This window comes from Aquarana catesbeiana, linkage group LG05 (assembly GCF_042186555.1).
Source record: "Aquarana catesbeiana isolate 2022-GZ linkage group LG05, ASM4218655v1, whole genome shotgun sequence".
Taxonomy (NCBI): Eukaryota; Metazoa; Chordata; class Amphibia; order Anura; family Ranidae; genus Aquarana; species Aquarana catesbeiana.
The window spans coordinates 187,500,980-187,519,395 of record NC_133328.1 but is presented as its reverse complement, the minus strand read 5'-3'; the positions used below and the strand labels follow the sequence as shown (position 1 = coordinate 187,519,395).

General features: G+C 38.7%; 1 protein-coding gene across 1 annotated transcript in view; it reads left to right on the top strand.

Moving 5' to 3' along the window:
• CNTNAP2 (contactin associated protein 2) overlaps nucleotides 1-18,416 on the top strand; it is a 2,786,505-nt gene that overhangs the window by 1,733,631 nt on the left and 1,034,458 nt on the right. Inside the window, exon 10 of the mRNA XM_073630449.1 lies at nucleotides 1,163-1,334. Within this exon, the coding sequence (XP_073486550.1) occupies nucleotides 1,163-1,334 (172 nt within the window). The remainder of the gene's footprint in view (nucleotides 1-1,162; nucleotides 1,335-18,416) is intronic.

Genomic DNA, 18,416 nt, shown 5'->3' with positions numbered 1-18,416 from the left:
CAGTGAAGACACATTATGCTCCTAATGCTCATGTGTGTGCTATTAAAGCTGTAATTACTCGTGCACAATGAACTCACATGCCATATTCAGACATAAAAGCATGACATGCTTAAAGGCTTGTGCCAACAAGTTTGCTTACAAAACCGCTTTTCTCCCCATACAAATCTATAGGAATAAATAAACAGTTTTAAGCAGGTCAAATGCAGGTCATATGTAGGTCAATTGCAGGGCAAATTCATCCATCAATAATTTCTAAATGATCTCAGAAGCGTCTCAAACTGATGTCAAAAGCAAGGTGCATTTTCCACAAGGCCAAAGTCAATCAAACAATGCCTAAGGCTGGCATTACACTATACAATTTTCTCGTACAACTTTCCTTTAGATTTACCAAAACCATATAATACAAGGTTAAACCGAAACACTTTTAATTTGTATGCACTCAGTCAGGCCCTTGCACTACACAATTGAAGGTAAATCTAAAGAAAACTGAATAAGAAAGTTATATAGTGTATGGCCAGCTTAAGAGTATCAGAAAGAAAGCACATTTTTGGGTAATTAAACTGTTTACTAGCATCATACCAGACATTTTAAAAATGTAAACATTTAACAAAACACATAATAAGCAAAGCATACAATGCAATACATTTTAGCCTTGAAGAAATGCATATTTTATAACCCCAAAAAATATTGGTATAATGCAGGTTTGTTTTGTGTACAGATGTTATAAACACTATAATATAACTGATAACATAATGATTTTTTTCAGTTTTTTCTGATCTTGACCTTTTCTGTGTTTGATTATTATTGATAGATTTCCTGAGTGCACTTGCCACTTTTTTTCGCAGGCAAAATGTAACCATTTGTTGTCAGTATTTATTGTTAAAAGAAATAAATACATAGCTTGCTAAATAGAACATATTCTTTACCTTTCTCTTGCTTTGATTACTATTTTATACTTATGTTTATGAAGAAGGATGAACAGAATGTTGCAAATGACATAGTAATTGTTTACACAACTGGGTTAACATGTAACCAAAATTCAATACTCTGTCATTAAAATCTTGTTTCTGTTATCAATGTGATTATACATATACAGTAAATATTTATGATTATTATACATATACAATATATCTTAATTGTTTAAAAATTTGTTTTCCTTTAGGCTTCTATTCCAAGACGAACAATACTGATCGCCCTTTGTTTGAAAACTTCTTTCAAGGGTGCATGCAGCTCATCCACGTGGATAACCAGTTGGTCGACCTTCATGCCATAGAGCGGGGAAAGCAAGGGAGCTTTGCAAACATCAGTATTGACATGTGTGCAATCATTGACAGGTAGGATAATCACAACCATTTTTCTAGAGACATGTAAAGAAATTCTGTCTATACTGTATGTAAAGAGGCAAGAAAAAGTATGTCTACCCTTTGAAATTAACTGTTTTTATGCACTAATTTGACATTAAATGTTATCTGATTTTCATCTAAGTCACAAGAATAGACAAACATGTGTGCTTAAGCTTATATAACACAAACCACCCACTAAACAAAACACCCACTAAACATTTACAGCACTAGTGGAAAAAGTAAGTGAATTCATAGACTAATTACTTCAATAAAAGCTAATTAAAGTCACTAGTTTTCACATTTGAGGGTTGATTTACTAAAACTGGAGAGTGCCAAATATGGTGTAGGTCTGCATAGAAACCAACCAGCTTCCAGGTTTTTTTTTATCAAAGCTTAATTGAACAAGCTGAAGTTAGACACTGATTGGCTACCATGCATGGCTGCACCAGATTTTGAACTCTCCAGTTTTAGTAAATCAACTTCCTGAAGTCCAGTTGATGAAATGAGTTTGGAGGTGTGGTTTAGAGCTACTTTGATTGATTAAATAAACTCAGACTGTCAGGATCTGGGTCACCTGCTGGTGGCATTGTGCTTTCCACAGCGGAAAGTTGTAGTTCCACCATGTTGTGTTCACCAGCATGTGTATCCCAGCAGCCAGGTAATCGGTCTCCACCTGATGCTGGTTGCTAGGAGGGTATTTAGTCTCTCCCCTGCTAGTACTCTTCGTGTCAATTTTGCTTTGCTGTACCAAGTCAGATGCTGCTTGCCGTTTATCCTGCTCCTGATCCTGCATCCTGTACCCTGCACCCTGCTGCCTTATTTATGCTTGCCTTGTACATGATCCTAGCTCCCCCTTCCATCTCTGGTATTTCCTGTGACCTATGTTCCTCATCTTGTAAATGTTGTGTATATTGTATTATAGTTAGATGGTTAGGTATTTTGTCATTTGGTTAACTGTTCACTTATATCTTTATGCTCACTATTTTCTGGTGTTTGAATGTCTTTTATTTTACTATTAATAATTTCATTTTAATATATACAGTATGTCACAAAATTGAGTACACTTCTCACACATATATATATATATATATATATATATATATATATATATATATATATATATATAGTTTCAGCTCAGTCGCCTCATCAGCTGATGTGAACCAAGATAGGAGCTATCTGAGGACATACATTCAACAGGCTGGAAAAGGATACAAAGAAATCTTAAAGTGTTTAGGCATCTATCAGTCGACCGTTTGTGGCTACTCTTCCTAGAAGTCCTTGCCCAGCCAAGATGTCTCTCACGGCACAATGCATAATCCTCAATAAAGTGAAGAACAACCCACAAGTAACACCTAAAGGCTTGAAGACACTGCTGGAGCTGGCAAACATCCATGTTCATGAGTCTTCCATATGTAAGTCTTTAAACAGGCAGGGTGTGTATGACAGAACACCATGGAGGAAGCTGCTGCTCCCTAAGCTGCTTGCCTGAAGATTGCCAAGGAGCACTTTGGCAAACTGCAGCGCTGCTGGGAAAATGTTTTATGGACTGATGTCACAAAAGTTTAATTGTGTGGGAAGAATAATCAGCACTATGTATGGAGCACAAAGGGCATAGTTTACTAACATCAAAACATCATCCCAGTGGTGAAGTATGGTGGAGGGAACATTATGATTTGGGCTTGCTTCGCTGCCTCAGGACCTGTAACACTTGCCATCATCGATGGAAAAATGAATTCCAAGGATTCCAAAATATCCTACGGGATAATGTCATAGTGCTCTATGACAGCTGAAGCTTAGTAGAAGTTGAGTGATGCAGCAGTACAATGACCATAAGCATTGAAGTAAATACTTCACAAACTAGCTTCAGACAAAGAAAATGCATCTTTTGGAGTGGCCCAATCAGAGCCCAGACCCAAACCCCATAGAGATGCTGTGGAATGACCTCAAGGGAGTCCTAAACACCAGACATCCTACAAATGTGTCCAAGCTGAAGTGGTTTTGCAAAGAGCAATGGTCAAAAAATTCCTTTTGAATAGTGTGCAGGTGTGATTCAGAGCTATCAAAAGTACTTGCTTGAAGTCATTGCTGCAAAGGAGTTTTGACCAGCTATTAACTTCAAGGGTTCACTTATTTTTCTCTCCAGCACTGTGAATATTTAATGGATGTGTTCAATAGAGACAAGAGAAATTATAATTGTTTGTGTGTTATCAGCTTAAGCACATTGCATTTGACTATTCCATACATAGAAATGAAAGAAGTACCCCAAAGGAGGTAAAACTGAATTTCTCTTGTAACACAATTTTGCTTTATCAATCTATTTCATGTTTAGCACTTTTGAAAAAGTGTGATGAGGAAGTCAAGACTGTTATTCACACCTTTGCCTATCACTTACTAGCATGTTTAACTCTCAGTTAATCTGCAAATTGCAGTCATCAGTGTAAAAAACTCTTTTTTGAATAAATGCCTTAAAAAGTCAGTAAAATTATTTCTAAAATTTTTAATAATAAGGTTTTGTAGAACAAAAAAAATAATACTACATGATGCATGAAAGTGCAGCATTTCAGTGAGACAATCAAAGCTACATAGGCAAGACCTAGCACCAAAATTCATATAGGGCCAATCTCTACTAGGTGGTTTGTTCTCAAGTACCAGTGATAACCGTTATTAACACTATGTCCTTTTTGACTGGATCCTCAGGCTTACTCAATGTATAAGATTGGATATAAGCAAAACATTTGAAATTAAATGTGTTCAAAGCCTTAATGTCTTCAGAAACAGTCTTTAAAAAAGAGAAGTGTGGATTTGTGGATGCTAGGTAATCATTCAGTTCTCTCCACTGCACTGAGCAAAGAGCTAATGCCTATCATGCCACATACACACAAGCAGACTTTATGACAGACTTGGTCCGGCGGACCAGAGTCCGTCGGATAATTCGATCGTGTGTGGGCTCCAGCGGACTTTTTTTCCCTAAAAGTTCGACGGACCTAGAAATGAAACATGTTTCAAATCTTTCCAACGGACTTGAGTCCGGTCGAAAAGCCCGCTCGTCTGTATGCTAGTCCAACGGACAAAAAACGACACTAGGGCAGCTTTTGGCTACTGGCTATGAACTTCCTTGTTTTAGTCCGGTCGTACGTCATCACGTACGAATCCGTCGGACTTTGGTTGATCATGTGTAGGCAAGTCCATTCATTCGGAAAGTCCATCAGAAAGTCCGTCGAAAAGTCTGCCAGACCTAGTCCATCGAAAAGTCCGCCCGTGTGTACGCGGCATCAGTCACCGCTGTCTGCTCTGTCCCCCCCCCCTCTCTGTGCTGGGCTGTGGAGGGTGCAGGAGTGGCTGGCTCAGGCTCCCAGCATACACATGAACGTTTTCAGACAATTTTCAGCTCATGTATACCCAGCTTAAGTGCTACATAATCAGCTCACTAGATAATCAGTGCCCCTCTTTCTTTGTGCCCAGTGACCTGTGGAATAGGGAAAACCTAAAAAATACAAATCCAACACATGCTGGGGCCTGTGCTAAAGAAGAAGTCAGAAAAAGCTCTATAGATGTATGTGTGCAAGAAAGAAAAAGAACTGCTGCATGGGACTACAGAACATGCGTGTCCATAGGTCGTATAGTACCTGCACAATTTTACTGGCTTCTGTTAATTTCTTGGTTAGGTTCCTTTCTTTTATACTTTCTTATTTATTTATGAGTTGTCCTCTGGTGATAGAAATGTTTTAAGGGGCTGTAAGAAACAAAAATGGGAGAAAAATGAATTGTGAAATAATTTTAAAGAATCTCTAGTAATGATGATACCTGGGTTTGGTTCAAGGTGGGTTCAGCAAACATTACTAAAATTCAGCGTTGGAATTGTGAAACAAATAACATGGGGGGCTGGACACTGCCCTGGGGGAATTTCGACCTAGTAAGTATAGCTAGTTAGTTGATTACCCATTTCTATATATATATATACAAAAGTATGAGGACCAGAAAACATTAGGAATTAGACACACTAAACTAAATTCTTCTTTGCCCCATGAAAAAGAACAAGGTTTATCACAAAAGTGTGTCATCCGCAATCATTTGTTTCTTATAAAAAAAATCTAATATATATATGTTATGTGCATGTTTCAGTTGTGAATATTGCACCATTTGTCATTGTAGGCACATATTTATTTGTCTTGCATTAAAGATGAAGGGAGTCTAATTCCACTGTATCTGTGAAAAAATAAGTAATTCTTTCTTATTTTCATTATAAGGCAGTAGTATCTTTCTCTACATAGTGTCCCTGGGAATTACTAAGTGAGATCAGTTTTGGCAGAGTAAAGTGCGTCGGAAATCACTACCATCAGCAGAAATTTTGCAGAGGAATGAGAACACTATGCCAGTATTCTTGTAATTTCCACATAAAATGGGTACAACTGTCAAAATAATGTCTTGCTTCTAATCCACGGTGCAGGAATATTTCTGTCTTTTTGTAATAAAAGTAAAACATGTTAGCTGAAGATTGCAGCTAGAACTTGTGAAAGGAATATTTTTGATGGTCATACAATGAAACTGTGGTCAGTCTCCCAGACAGAACAACCTTAAAGGAAAAAAATATGTCATCTGAGAAAGGGAGTCTGTGAGTCATTTAGGTTACAGAAAATCTAAAGGTATCTGTACAAGACTATAATAAAAAAACTCTGAAGAATGTAGTGGCAGATGTTTTTAAATCCCTGATTGATCAAAACGTTTTAAATCTTGTTTCATAAAAAATACCTACAATATACTCTACTGTATGCACTGGTCAGCAATATGGTCATCTATGGTCCAATTAAAATTAGACATGATCTGCAAACATAATGTTCCATAAAGTCCAGTATTCGTTTATCAATTATACAGTATGATAACCATGTTAATCATGGAATATGCCGCATATATCGAATTGGTATATGTAGAGGACAGAAAATAAGTGATAGAGGCATCAATAGTAGTGGCTTTACAGAAAGCCCCCACCCCATATACTCATCATTCCAGTAATCCCTTGCCACTCCTTTTGCATTTGCAGCTATCCCAATACTGTCACAATACCTGCCACTTTTGATGAATAGCTATTCATTAGATCATATAACATAATTGTGAAGCAAAGTAATAAACAAAGTAAAAATGTATACAATTATTCTATTTGTGATCAGTGATGATGGCTAGCAGTTTCTAAATTGCAACTGCAAAATGCAATGTGCTGTGAAGTAACAGTAATGTGCAGCAAAGGCATGGAAGATGCATTGCCATTATACAGGTTCAGATTAAGATCAGCAGATGCCATAAGCATAGACCAACAGTGATGCCCTCTTGGGCATTCCTTTGCTTACCCGACAAGACATTAGGACTCAATAAGTGTTGAAGGTGAAGGTATTCACTGTGACAGAAGTGGTGTCAGACCCTGGTCAATGACTGATCAAACACACACAGTGATGTCATTAATATGCAACAATAGTGCTTTCAGCCTCACCCTGCACAAAGATTCTCCAGCTTGCGGAACTACAATCTAAGTGGCAGCCAAGTGAGATGGATCACTGCTGGGTTTCGATAACTGTACAGTTGCTTCTTTACTCTGCCACCGGATATTTTTGTTGTAAAACATCAAACATTCACAATATTAGCTATAAACTTTAAATAAATGTCTGTAATATAAACTTAAAGAGATTTACTAAAATTGGTGCATACAGAATCTGATGTAGCTGTGCATAGTAGCCAATCAGTTTCTAACTTCAACTTGTTTAATTAGGCTTTGACAATAAAACCTAGAATCTGATTGGTTACTATGCACAGCTGTACTATATTCTGTGTGCACCAGTTTTGGTAAATGTCCCCCATTGTCACCACAGACAGGTATACCCAGAGATTTAGTGCTCTGCAAAGAGACAGGGTTTCTTTATCCACTTCCCTACTGGCGTATTGTAAAATGAAGCCAGCAGGAACCTCTTCTCCCTCCGGGTGGGCGTCGCATGATGCTTGCCCGTTCTCAGTGCCCGTGCTCTCCCCGGGTGCCCACAGCACGGCGATCGGGGATGAGACATGTCACCGGGACACAGCCCATCCCTGATCAGGATAAAGAGCCAATGAAAATGGCTGTGTCCAATCACAGCCGGTCACATGTGTCGTCCTCGTTTTCAACGCTCGTGCACGCACCGGGTGTGAGCAGCATGGCCTATCTGCTAGACTTTTGCACGGTGGAAAATGTAATTTAGTTCATTTTGTTTTCATTTGTGAAATACATCATTTTGTTCTGTTATATTCGTCATGTTACGTTAATTCGTTTTCGGATAATTCGTTATTTCTTTAGAGTATAGTTATTCATTACAACGAATTGATTCATTTTATTGTTTAATTGTTTTGTTTTTGGATAATTCATTATATATATATATATATATATATATATATATATATATATATATATATATATATACATATAATAACGAATCGTAATTCTGAAAGTCGTTTGTTTATTGAATCCATTAACACACAATGACAATGTCTCTTCTGCTACTTCTCAAAACTTGTCTCCTTTGCTCAAATGCAATACAACACCCTTCTCAGGAAAGCACTTTGATAGTAGTTGAAAGTGGTTATGCTGTGTCACTGCTGATGGTACCAGGAGGAACCTGATGTTTAGAGCTTGAATCCATTAGCACACATACACACACATAATATCTCTTCTGCTGCTTCTCAAAACTCATCTCCTCTGCTCAAATACAACACCCTTCTCACTCAGTTCTCAGGAATGCAGTTTGCCAGTATTATAAATCCAACCTCCAGCACAAAATGAATCAGCTGATTGAGCTGTAAGATTTACTCTTATGCCGCGTATACACGATCAGAATTTCGGCCTGCAAAAGACCGATGAGAGTTTTTCGTCGGAAAATGTGACCGTGTGTATGCTCCATCTGTCTTTTGCTGGCGGAATTCCAGCCAGCAAAAGATTGAGAGCATGCTCTCATTTTTTTGGTAGGGAAAAGTTCCTATCCGAAAATGTGGTAATTTCGACGTGCAAAATCCCTACGTATGCTCGGAAACAATTTGACGCATGCTTGGAAGCATTGAACTTCATTTTCTCATGTCGTCGTAGTGTTGTATGTCACCGCGTTCTTGACGGTCGTAATTTCAGCGAACTTTTGCATGACTGTGTGTATGCAAGGCAAACTTGAGCGGAATCCCGTCGGAAAAGCCGTCATATCTTTTTCCGACGAGAAATCTGCTCGTGTGTACGCAGCATAAGTCAACCTGCTGTTTCCTTAGACCTTTAACCACTTAAGCCCCGGACCATTTGGCTGGCCAAAGACCACAAAATGAGACGAGTAAATCAGCGCATATATGCAAAAACTACAAAGCAGCTGTACACCAGGGTCAACACAATCAAATCCCTTAATCCAAAAATTACAAAATAAGGTGCAGCGCTAAAAAATTTAAACTAGTAGACTTCAAGGGATAAATGCGGAGGTATCAATAGAACAAATAGTCCTTCAGAGGAACAAAACAGTCCTATAATTGATAAATGTAGCAATAATAATGTCCAAGATATTCAGTGAGTATCCACCACACGTGTCAGCATGCCAATAGAGTGATTGATGAATGTGCCCAACACCGATACACTGAGTGGCCTCTCACCTGATGACCAGGACCCTTAAGTTATAAAGGGTCAATAAGGCATTCCCATAAGGGTCAATCAACAAGAGATCCTTTTTCAGATGCTGATAATCCGTCAGGAAACACTGGGGCAGTGGGTCAAGATGGCTCTAGGCTGGGCTGTAGGTGAGGCTGGTTCTCACATAGCATATGTAATGCAAAAAGAGGACAAAAATAGTGCTCTCTGTATTCTACAATTTATTAAAATAATGATAAAGGTAACACTTACAAAAGCGGCACTTCACAAGTGCCAGAACGAACACAGCATAAATATCGAAACACCGCCGTGTAGAGACACGGAGTGGAGCATGCGCGGTAGCAGCGGGTGACGTCACGCCGTTACGTTCTGGATCGGTTTCCGTTCTCCCTGTTTGCTTTAACAGGGGACATTTCCGGTCTTTCTCTCTGCTATGAAGCGTCTATTGTCGCTATGGCAACTCACCTCCTTATAGCGCGGGTGCCCACGTAGTCTCGTCATCTGCTGAAGAAGTCCCCGCCCACTGGGACGCAACGCATCCAGAACGTAACGGCGTGACGTCACCCGCTGCTACCGCGCATGCTCCACTCCGTGTCTCTACACGGCGGTGTTTCGATATTTATGCTGTGTTCGTTCTGGCACTTGTGAAGTGCCGCTTTTGTAAGTGTTACCTTTATCATTATTTTAATAAATTGTAGAATACAGAGAGCACTATTTTTGTCCTCTTTTTGCATTACATATGCTATGTGAGAACCAGCCTCACCTACAGCCCAGCCTAGAGCCATCTTGACCCACTGCCCCAGTGTTTCCTGACGGATTATCAGCATCTGAAAAAGGATCTCTTGTTGATTGACCCTTATGGAAATGCCTTATTGACCCTTTATAACTTAAGGGTCCTGGTCATTAGGTGAGAGGCCACTCAGTGTATCGGTGTTGGACACATTCATCAATCACTCTATTGGCATGCTGACACGTGTGGTGGATACTCACTGAATATCTTGGACATTATTATTGCTACATTTATCAATTATAGGACTGTTTTGTTCCTCTGAAGGACTATTTGTTCTATTGATACCTCCGCATTTATCCCTTGAAGTCTACTAGTTTAAATTTTTTAGCGCTGCACCTTATTTTGTCATTTTTGGCCAAAGACCACAGCACTTTTTGCGATTCGGCACTGCATTGCTTTAATTGACAATTGCGCAGTCGTGCGACGTGGCTCCCAAACAAAATTGACGTCCTTTTTTTCTCACAAATAGAGCTTTCTTTTGGTGGTATTTGATCACCTCTGCAGTTTTTATTTTTTGCGCTATAAACAAAAAAGAGCGACATTTTTTAAAAAAAAGCAATATTTTTTACTTTTTGCTATAATAAATATCCCCCAAAAATATATAAAAAACATTTTTTTCCTCAGTTCCTCAGGCCGATACGTATTCTTCTACATATTTTTGGTAAAAAAAATCATAATAAGCGTTTATTGATTGGTTTGCGCAAAAGTTATAGGATCTACAAAATAGGGGATAGTTTTGTGGCATTTTTATTAATAATTTTTTTTTTTTACTACTAGTAATGTGGCGATCAGCAATTTTTATCGTGACTGCGACATTATGGCAGACAGATCGGACACTTTGTGTGCTATTTTGGGACCATTCTCATTTATACAGCGATCAATGCAATAAAAAATTAATTGATTACTGTGTAAATGTGACTGGCAGTGAAGGGTTTAACCAGGAGGGGCCACTGCAGGGGTTAAGTGTGTACTAGGGATGTGTTCTAACTGTGGGGGGGATGGGCTACGTGTGACACAACACTGATCACCGCTCCCGATTACAGGGAGCTGTGATCAGTGTCAGTGTCACTAGGCAGAACGGGGAAATGCTTGTTTACATCAGCATTTCTCTGTTCTTCCTCTCCGTGAGACAATCGCGGGTATCCCCGCGGACATTGAGTCCGCGGGACATGTGATCTCACTCACGGAGCTTTCGGCGGGGTTGCGTGCATGCCGCGGGCGGTGCTCATGTGACCACATGGCGGAAAATTTGAAGGGACGTACCTGTACGCCCATTTGCCTGTCCGTGCCATTCTGCCGACGTATATGTACATGCGGCGGACGGCAAGTGGTTAATGAATTAACGAATCATGCCAAATTAATTCATTATTTTCATTATAATTTATTTCATATTAGTTGAAATTCATAATTTTTTTCTTCAAAAAGAAGATGCTAAATTCGTCTACTATCTGCAGCCCATCAGAGTACCAGAGTACCTGTCTCAAGCCCATCAGAGTACCTGAGTACCTGTCTCCAGCCCATCAGAGTACATATCTGCAGCCCATCAGAGTACCCAAGTACCTGTCTCAAGCCCATCAGAGTACCCAAGTACCTGTCTCAGGTCCATCAGAGTACCCAAGTACCTGTCTCCAGCCCATCAGAGTACCCGGGTACCTGTCTCAAGCCTATTAGAGTAACCGAATACCTATCTGCAGCCCATCAGAGTACTCGAGTACCTGTCTCCAGACCTATCAGAGTACCCAAGTACCTGTCTTGTGGGGTAATTTTTTGGGGCGTTTTACATACTTCAGGGTCTTCACAGATGTGATAGGTAGTCAGGAAATTATATTTGTAATTTATGCTCCTAGAATGCCTGATGGTGCTACTTGGATGTTGGGCCTCTTTATGTGGCTAGGCTGTGTAAAAGTCTCACACATGTGGTATTGCCATACTCAGGAGGAGTAGAAAATGGTATTTTGGGGTGTAATTGTTACCATATACATGCTATCTTGTAGAAATATTTTATAAATTGACAACTTTGTGTAAAAAAATTTTTCATTTACTTTCCACATTTCTTTTAAACTTGTGGAAAAAATGACATGGTCAAAAGAATCATTATGCCTCTTAGAATATACCAAAAAACAAGGAAAAAATTCGCACTGAACTAAAAATAAGCAAGCGGCCAGCAAAGTTCATTGATATCAAACACAAAGTCACATAAAAAAAAATATAATGCGGAGCTAAAAAACAGTCCAAAGAAATCTGAAGAATGGGAGGAGTCAAATCACCAGATACAGTGTAGATGTAGAAAAGGCACTCGTCACGCAGTTCAGTGCATGAAGGGAGCCGTGAAAGGTGCAGGTCACACCATACTGTCCAAGTCAGGATATACAAAGGCCCAAGCCTGTGAGGATGTAGCAGCTGGGAGCTGCAGAAGAAACAGTCAAGCTGACAAAGCTCATTCCTAACCTTGCTCTGTGGATTCTGGATTCCAACGTTGGCTCCGAAATTGAACCTACTACACTACGGGAGTCCCTTGTTTCTTTTTTCCGGGAGGAGAGGGCTTACTGGTGCAACTAAGCACACAGAGGTGCCCAGGGCTGGAGCGCAAGTCGGGGGGCCCTGAACGGGAGTGCTGGAGCGGGATCACGGAGGTGTGGAATACAAGCTGAGACACCCAAGGGGATCATCCATCCAAAGCCACCCACTCTATGCTTATTACCCCTGCAGGGGTGACTACTATTGGTGAGTGGGGGCACACTGGGGGAGCACCTGAAGTCACCAGATCTTCATGAGCACAGAAGTCACGTTGTTTTCTCACCTTTATTTTTGAACTATACGCGCTGGGTAAAGACACCCTTGAAATCTCGGATTGGATTATATAAAACGCAATATATATGATTTATATTGATTTGTTACATATATGATTTTCACACAGTCACATGGACTTTTGGCTTAAGCTGTAATATCTGTCTATTACTAACCTTCACCAGGACTAGAGGGAACTGGACATTATAAATATATATATCCTTTGGACACTTTGGCATTCACCTAGACTGGTTCATAATTAGGGTGTATGCACTGTGAAAATAATTTTTTAGGTGTATTTCTGAAATGTTTGGTATAGTTTATTATACGTTCATATTATTTTCATGTAGATATTTATATCACATATATAAGAACCAGTTTATTTGTATTGAGATGTGAGCTTAAGATTGGGTTCAGATGCACTGGGTTCACATTTGATCATTTACCCCATACTCATACACTGTGTCATTTTAGGTAGCGCCACATCCCCATTTCTCTTTATTTATTTTTCAAAATGTTTGCTCTTTTTTCACTTATATTGTAAAAAAATAAAAAACCCAGTGGTGATTAAATACCACCAAAAGAAAGTTATATTTGTGTGAAAAAAATGCGAAAAATTTTGTTTGGGTACAGTGTAGTATGACTGAGTAATTGTCATTCAAAGTGTGAGAGCACTGAAAGCTGAAAATTGGTCTGGGCAGGAAGGAGGTATAAGTGATAGCAGAAAAAGAAACGCTCCTGCGCACGAGTGGATTACCGGACAGTCTATATAATGTCACAGGCCTTGCTGCCCTTAAGGATAGGGATATCCTAACAATCAAAGATATAAAAGGAAAAAAAGGGGCACAGCAGCCTTGTGGATATGTATTTATTAAAAGTGATAAAAAAGAAAACTACTCACAAACAACTGTAGAATTCTTGCAATATAAATAATCACCGAATAGCAGCAATGAGTCTGAGATGAAAAATACACTCCAGCGGTCACGCGTTTCGAAGGAAAAAGCTGAGCTGAGCTCTGAGGAAGAAGGGTTTTCCCTTTGAAACGCATCAGCTGGCAGTGGTCACTGTGATTTCCTCCGTGACCTCTGGAGTTTATTGTTCATCTCAGACTGATTGCTCCTATTCGGTGATTATTTATATTGCAAGAATTCTACAGTTGCTTGTGATTAGTTTTCTTTTTTATCACTTTTAATAAATACATATCCTAAGCATAATGCACAAGGCTGGTGTGCCCCTTTTTTTCCTTTTATATCTAGATGGTATAAGTGCCCTGTATTGAAGTGGTTAAGTTTTGTGTTAGTGCATGAGAGACAATATTAACACTTTTCAAAATATTGCCTAATAATAGAAAAAGTAAAATGGTGCAAACAGAATATTTTCATACAAAGAGTATTATAAATTAATAAAGAGACAATAATGCAACAGAGAAATACAAAATAATTAAGGGTGAAAATGCTTAACAACATCCTGGTTCAGCAGAATCAAATCAATGAGCATAAGATGGATCAGTGGCCCTCATAGCTCTTGACTGATGTTCCTTGTTTTGATAGTAAAAGGATTATGAAGGTCCGAGGAATGGCCGCTGGGGTGTCACCATGTTTATGACCATGTAGCTGCCCTCCCACAGATACAGTTTTCTTTAGATATTAATATCTTGAAACATCTACAGGTTACAGTCTGGTAAAGTTTAATTGATTGCCCAGCTTGAAATTACCTTTTGAATGACCACAAATATGATGGGTAATGGGTATGAAATTGCCATTTCACCTAAGAAAGATGATTGGCCTAATAAACTTCCTATACCCCTTAGTATAGTGGTGTTTGGGCATAAAATGCTGCTGATAAACAGTAAATGATGCAGGTAAACATGTCCTTATAATGGCTTTACTGTTATTTTCTCAGGAATTATAAAATACACTGAAGTTTTGACAAGAAAAGATATACAGCATTTTTTATTCTCTACCTACTCCAGCTAAACTATGTAATAAGGGGGGTTAGCTAAGAGGATATCTGTTTGTTTTTTACTCAAGGCTTTTACGCAATTACTCAGGCTTAGACTGAAGGTTTATTATGGCTATTAGTGTGAAACTTGGGCTGGCCATGTATTATACAATTTTCTTGTACAATTTTCTTTTACATTTACCAAAACCATATATGAGGTCAAACCTAAACACTTTCAATTTGTATGCAGGCAGGTAGGCACTTGCACCATATAGCTGAAGGTAAATCTAAAGGAAATTAAATAAGAATATTGTATAATGTATGGCCAGCTTAACATGTGGATTGTGTTTAATTCTGAAAATCCTAATAAAGTACAGATAAGGGAGTTTGGAATGCAGCTAAAAATGTGTTAATTGTATAGGATGCCTTCCTGTGATTATGTAACAGTGAATCCTGCTGTTATATGTCTCCTATTGTTACAAAATGTCATGGCTGACTTAAGAATTCTGAACAACATGACTGCTTTGCCCTCTCACACAGCCTTTTGGGGTGCCCAGTCTGCATAATTGTTCACGTTCACTACATTGCAGACTGTGGGAACATGCGATGTCATAATAGCTGCCATGGAAATTACCTGCTAGTATATTGAGTCTGCACTAGTGGGAGTTTTGCCCAACCTGGAAACTGATTTTTCCAGTTCCAGAAACATTTTTCCAGTTCCAGAATAGTCTTACTGGTCTTGTGGAGGTATAATCTGAATGAGGAAATAGTTTAGCTGTTGATTTGATAGAACCATTTCTGAAATGTCTAATAAGGCAATCATTGACAAAATCTAGGGAGGGGACATTTTTGTTTTTCAGATTTTGTGTGATTATTTAGGGAAAAATCACAAGCTGATGCTTTTGAAAAACTGCATTTAAATAAATTGCATGTATTGTCAGTTGTCAGCAATAATGATGACAGTTTACAACAAAAACTTATTTTTTTAGTTAACCTAAAAAAAAATACAAATGCAGCTTTCCTCTAATTACTATAGTGTAGTAAAATATTTTTGACTGTTATGCTTATGATACAATATAGTAATTGCTCTGAACTCTACTGAGAGGTCATCTACATATCTTTCTTCTTCTTTCAAAGAAAAAAAGTAATAATGTCATTTAAACTGGGAACAGCAGCAAATCATGATATCTAGTAAACTTTGTGAGTGATTTGACAGGCTTAAGAAACATTTTTAAGATTGTTTATGTAATTAATAGAAATAACTACATATTGGGGGACTTTTCAGAAACCCAGAGTTACGCTTTAAAAACTGCTTTAATTGGTTATTTGCATATTAGAGTTCCTTGTTAACTTGCCCTGAAATATTTATTTAACAATACATCGTAATTGATTATTTACACATCCCATTCCTTGTTACCAGATGAAATAGACTCGAGCAACACTTTCAGTGGTCACACTGTGCAGGGGCTAACTATAGGATGGTACCAATTATTCCTGAAAGAAAAAGACACTCATTACAAGCTGAGATTTTGTGACAAGTTGGGAAATTTCTGCATGATGATCATCATTCATTTTTCTTTCTATGGGAAAAGGGAGCATATCTTTAATCCTACACCTGTTCATTGAGCAGGTTGGGAGAAGATCGCAGCAAGGAAGAACAGATCACTCACTGCCCATCATTCTTAGTAAATGTTTGCCACTCTATGGCATCTTTTAATGATCTGTTTTTTGTTTTTTTTTTCTTGATTGCCTTCAAGATATGTCACATCTGTGCACTAAACCAATTAATAAAAAACACATGCCCTTATCCTTCTGATATCAAACATTGCATCGTCTGGAGCAGGGATCCTCAAACTACGGCCCTCCAGTTGTTACTGAACTACACATCCCATGAGGCATTGTAAAACACTGACATTCACAGACATGACTAGGCATGATGGGAATTGTAGTTCCTGAACAACTGGAGGGCCATAGTTTGAAGACCCCTGGTCTGGAGGAACCACTTACATGTTTCCTTTTTTTTCTAACCTGCACTTAATGACAGATGGATTCTGGCTGCTATGGGCAGCTTTTAAAAACTTTTGACACATGAACCTAAAAGAGAAGTAGTCAAAAACAGAAAGAGACATGCAGTGATAATTTAACTGCCAGCAAAAGCTCACTTTTTTAACTGTTCCTAACAAAAAAGAATTTCCTTATTAAGAAAAGGAAAAAAAAAACAAACAGGTTACCCATAAGAGAGCAGCCGTAGTGAAAATACGAAACAGATTGCAGTGCCGAGAGATACAGCATGCTTTTATTACAAATTAAATGTTAAATGTTGCCTGGTAGGCAAACAGGTGGCCAAAGTTGTGTTCCACACACAAAGAAATTTAGTCAAATAAAACAATTTATTAGGAGGGGAGCAACTGCATTTTGAATGGTAATGTCAGATTCCCATCAAATCAGTGGATACATTTTATTAATCATGATTTATAGTAGAAATAGAATAGCCAGAACTTTGTAATGGTAATAACCATGTCCAAAATAATTTTGATGAGAATTTTTACAAAAAAAATGTGTGCTAATATTAATTTAATTAATTTAATCACATGAAAAGCCATTTCCTTCTTTTCTTTGAATAATCAATTATGTGCAGATGCTTTTCACATAATTGCATAATTAAGGTGAATGCTGACATGATTTTTTGAGTGAAGAATCCTAAATCTTTTAGTAATTCAACCCAAATGTATATGCATAGCTATATGCTAATGTTTGCTTTTCAGGTCCCTTTAACCACTTGACCATCGGAAAGGTTTTACTCCCTTCATGACCAGAGCATTTTTTGCTATTCAGCACTTCACTACTTTAACTGGCAATTGCGCAGTCATGCAACACTGTACATAAATTAGATTTATATATATTTTTGTATTATATTATATTTATTTTTTCACATAAATGGACATTATTTTAGGTAGTATTTAACCATTTCCTTCCCCGTCCATAGTCAAATGACGTCCACAGGAAGGATCTCCCATCCTGGGCAGGCGTCATATGACGTCCTTGGCTTCCCCGCTGTCTAGGGGGCGTGCGTGCGCCACGTCACTCAGAAGCTGATGCGCGTGCCCAGTGGCCGCGATGCCTGCTGGGTACCCTCGATGCCTGTATGGCGCCCACGATTGCCGGTAACAGAGCAGGGATGTGGATCTGTGTGTGTAACACACAGATCCACATCCTGTCAGGAAAGAGAAGACCGATCGTGTGTTCCCAGTACAGAGGAATACCGATCGGTCTCCTCCCCTTGTGAGTCCCCTCCCCCTACAGTTAGAATCACTCCCTAGATAACACAGGTTCAAAAATAGTGTCAAAAGTGTCCGATATGTCCGCCGCAATGTCACAGTCACCGCCATTAGTAGTAAAAAAAAAAAAATAAAATGCCATAAATCTATCCCCTATTTTGTAGAAACTATAACTTTTTGCGCAAACCAATCAATATACACTTATTGCGATTTTTTTACCAAAAATATATAGAAGAGTGATCAGATATAATTCTGTATACTGGATTAATGGCACTGGTTGGGCAGGGGTTAACATCTAGACAATCAAGAGGTTAAATGTGTGCCTAACAAGTGTAAGCATTTTAATATGTTCTGCAAGGAGAAGAAACAGCCAGATAGCTAATCTGTGTACAGAGCCCTGTGTGTTTGTATACCCATTGGCTACAGCTGATCAGCAGGTCTCAGCCACAAATTGTAGCTGGAGCTGCTGACAAAATCCTATTGTAGCCAGTGACAGCACGGTATGTACATTTACCCGATCTAGTCTTCCTGTGCCGCCCTCCCGCAGTGAATGTAATGTGGATGGGCGGGAACTGGCTAAAGGTGCAACCATTTTCATTTTACTATACATTTACATATTTCTTTCCATGAACATTATTGATCAT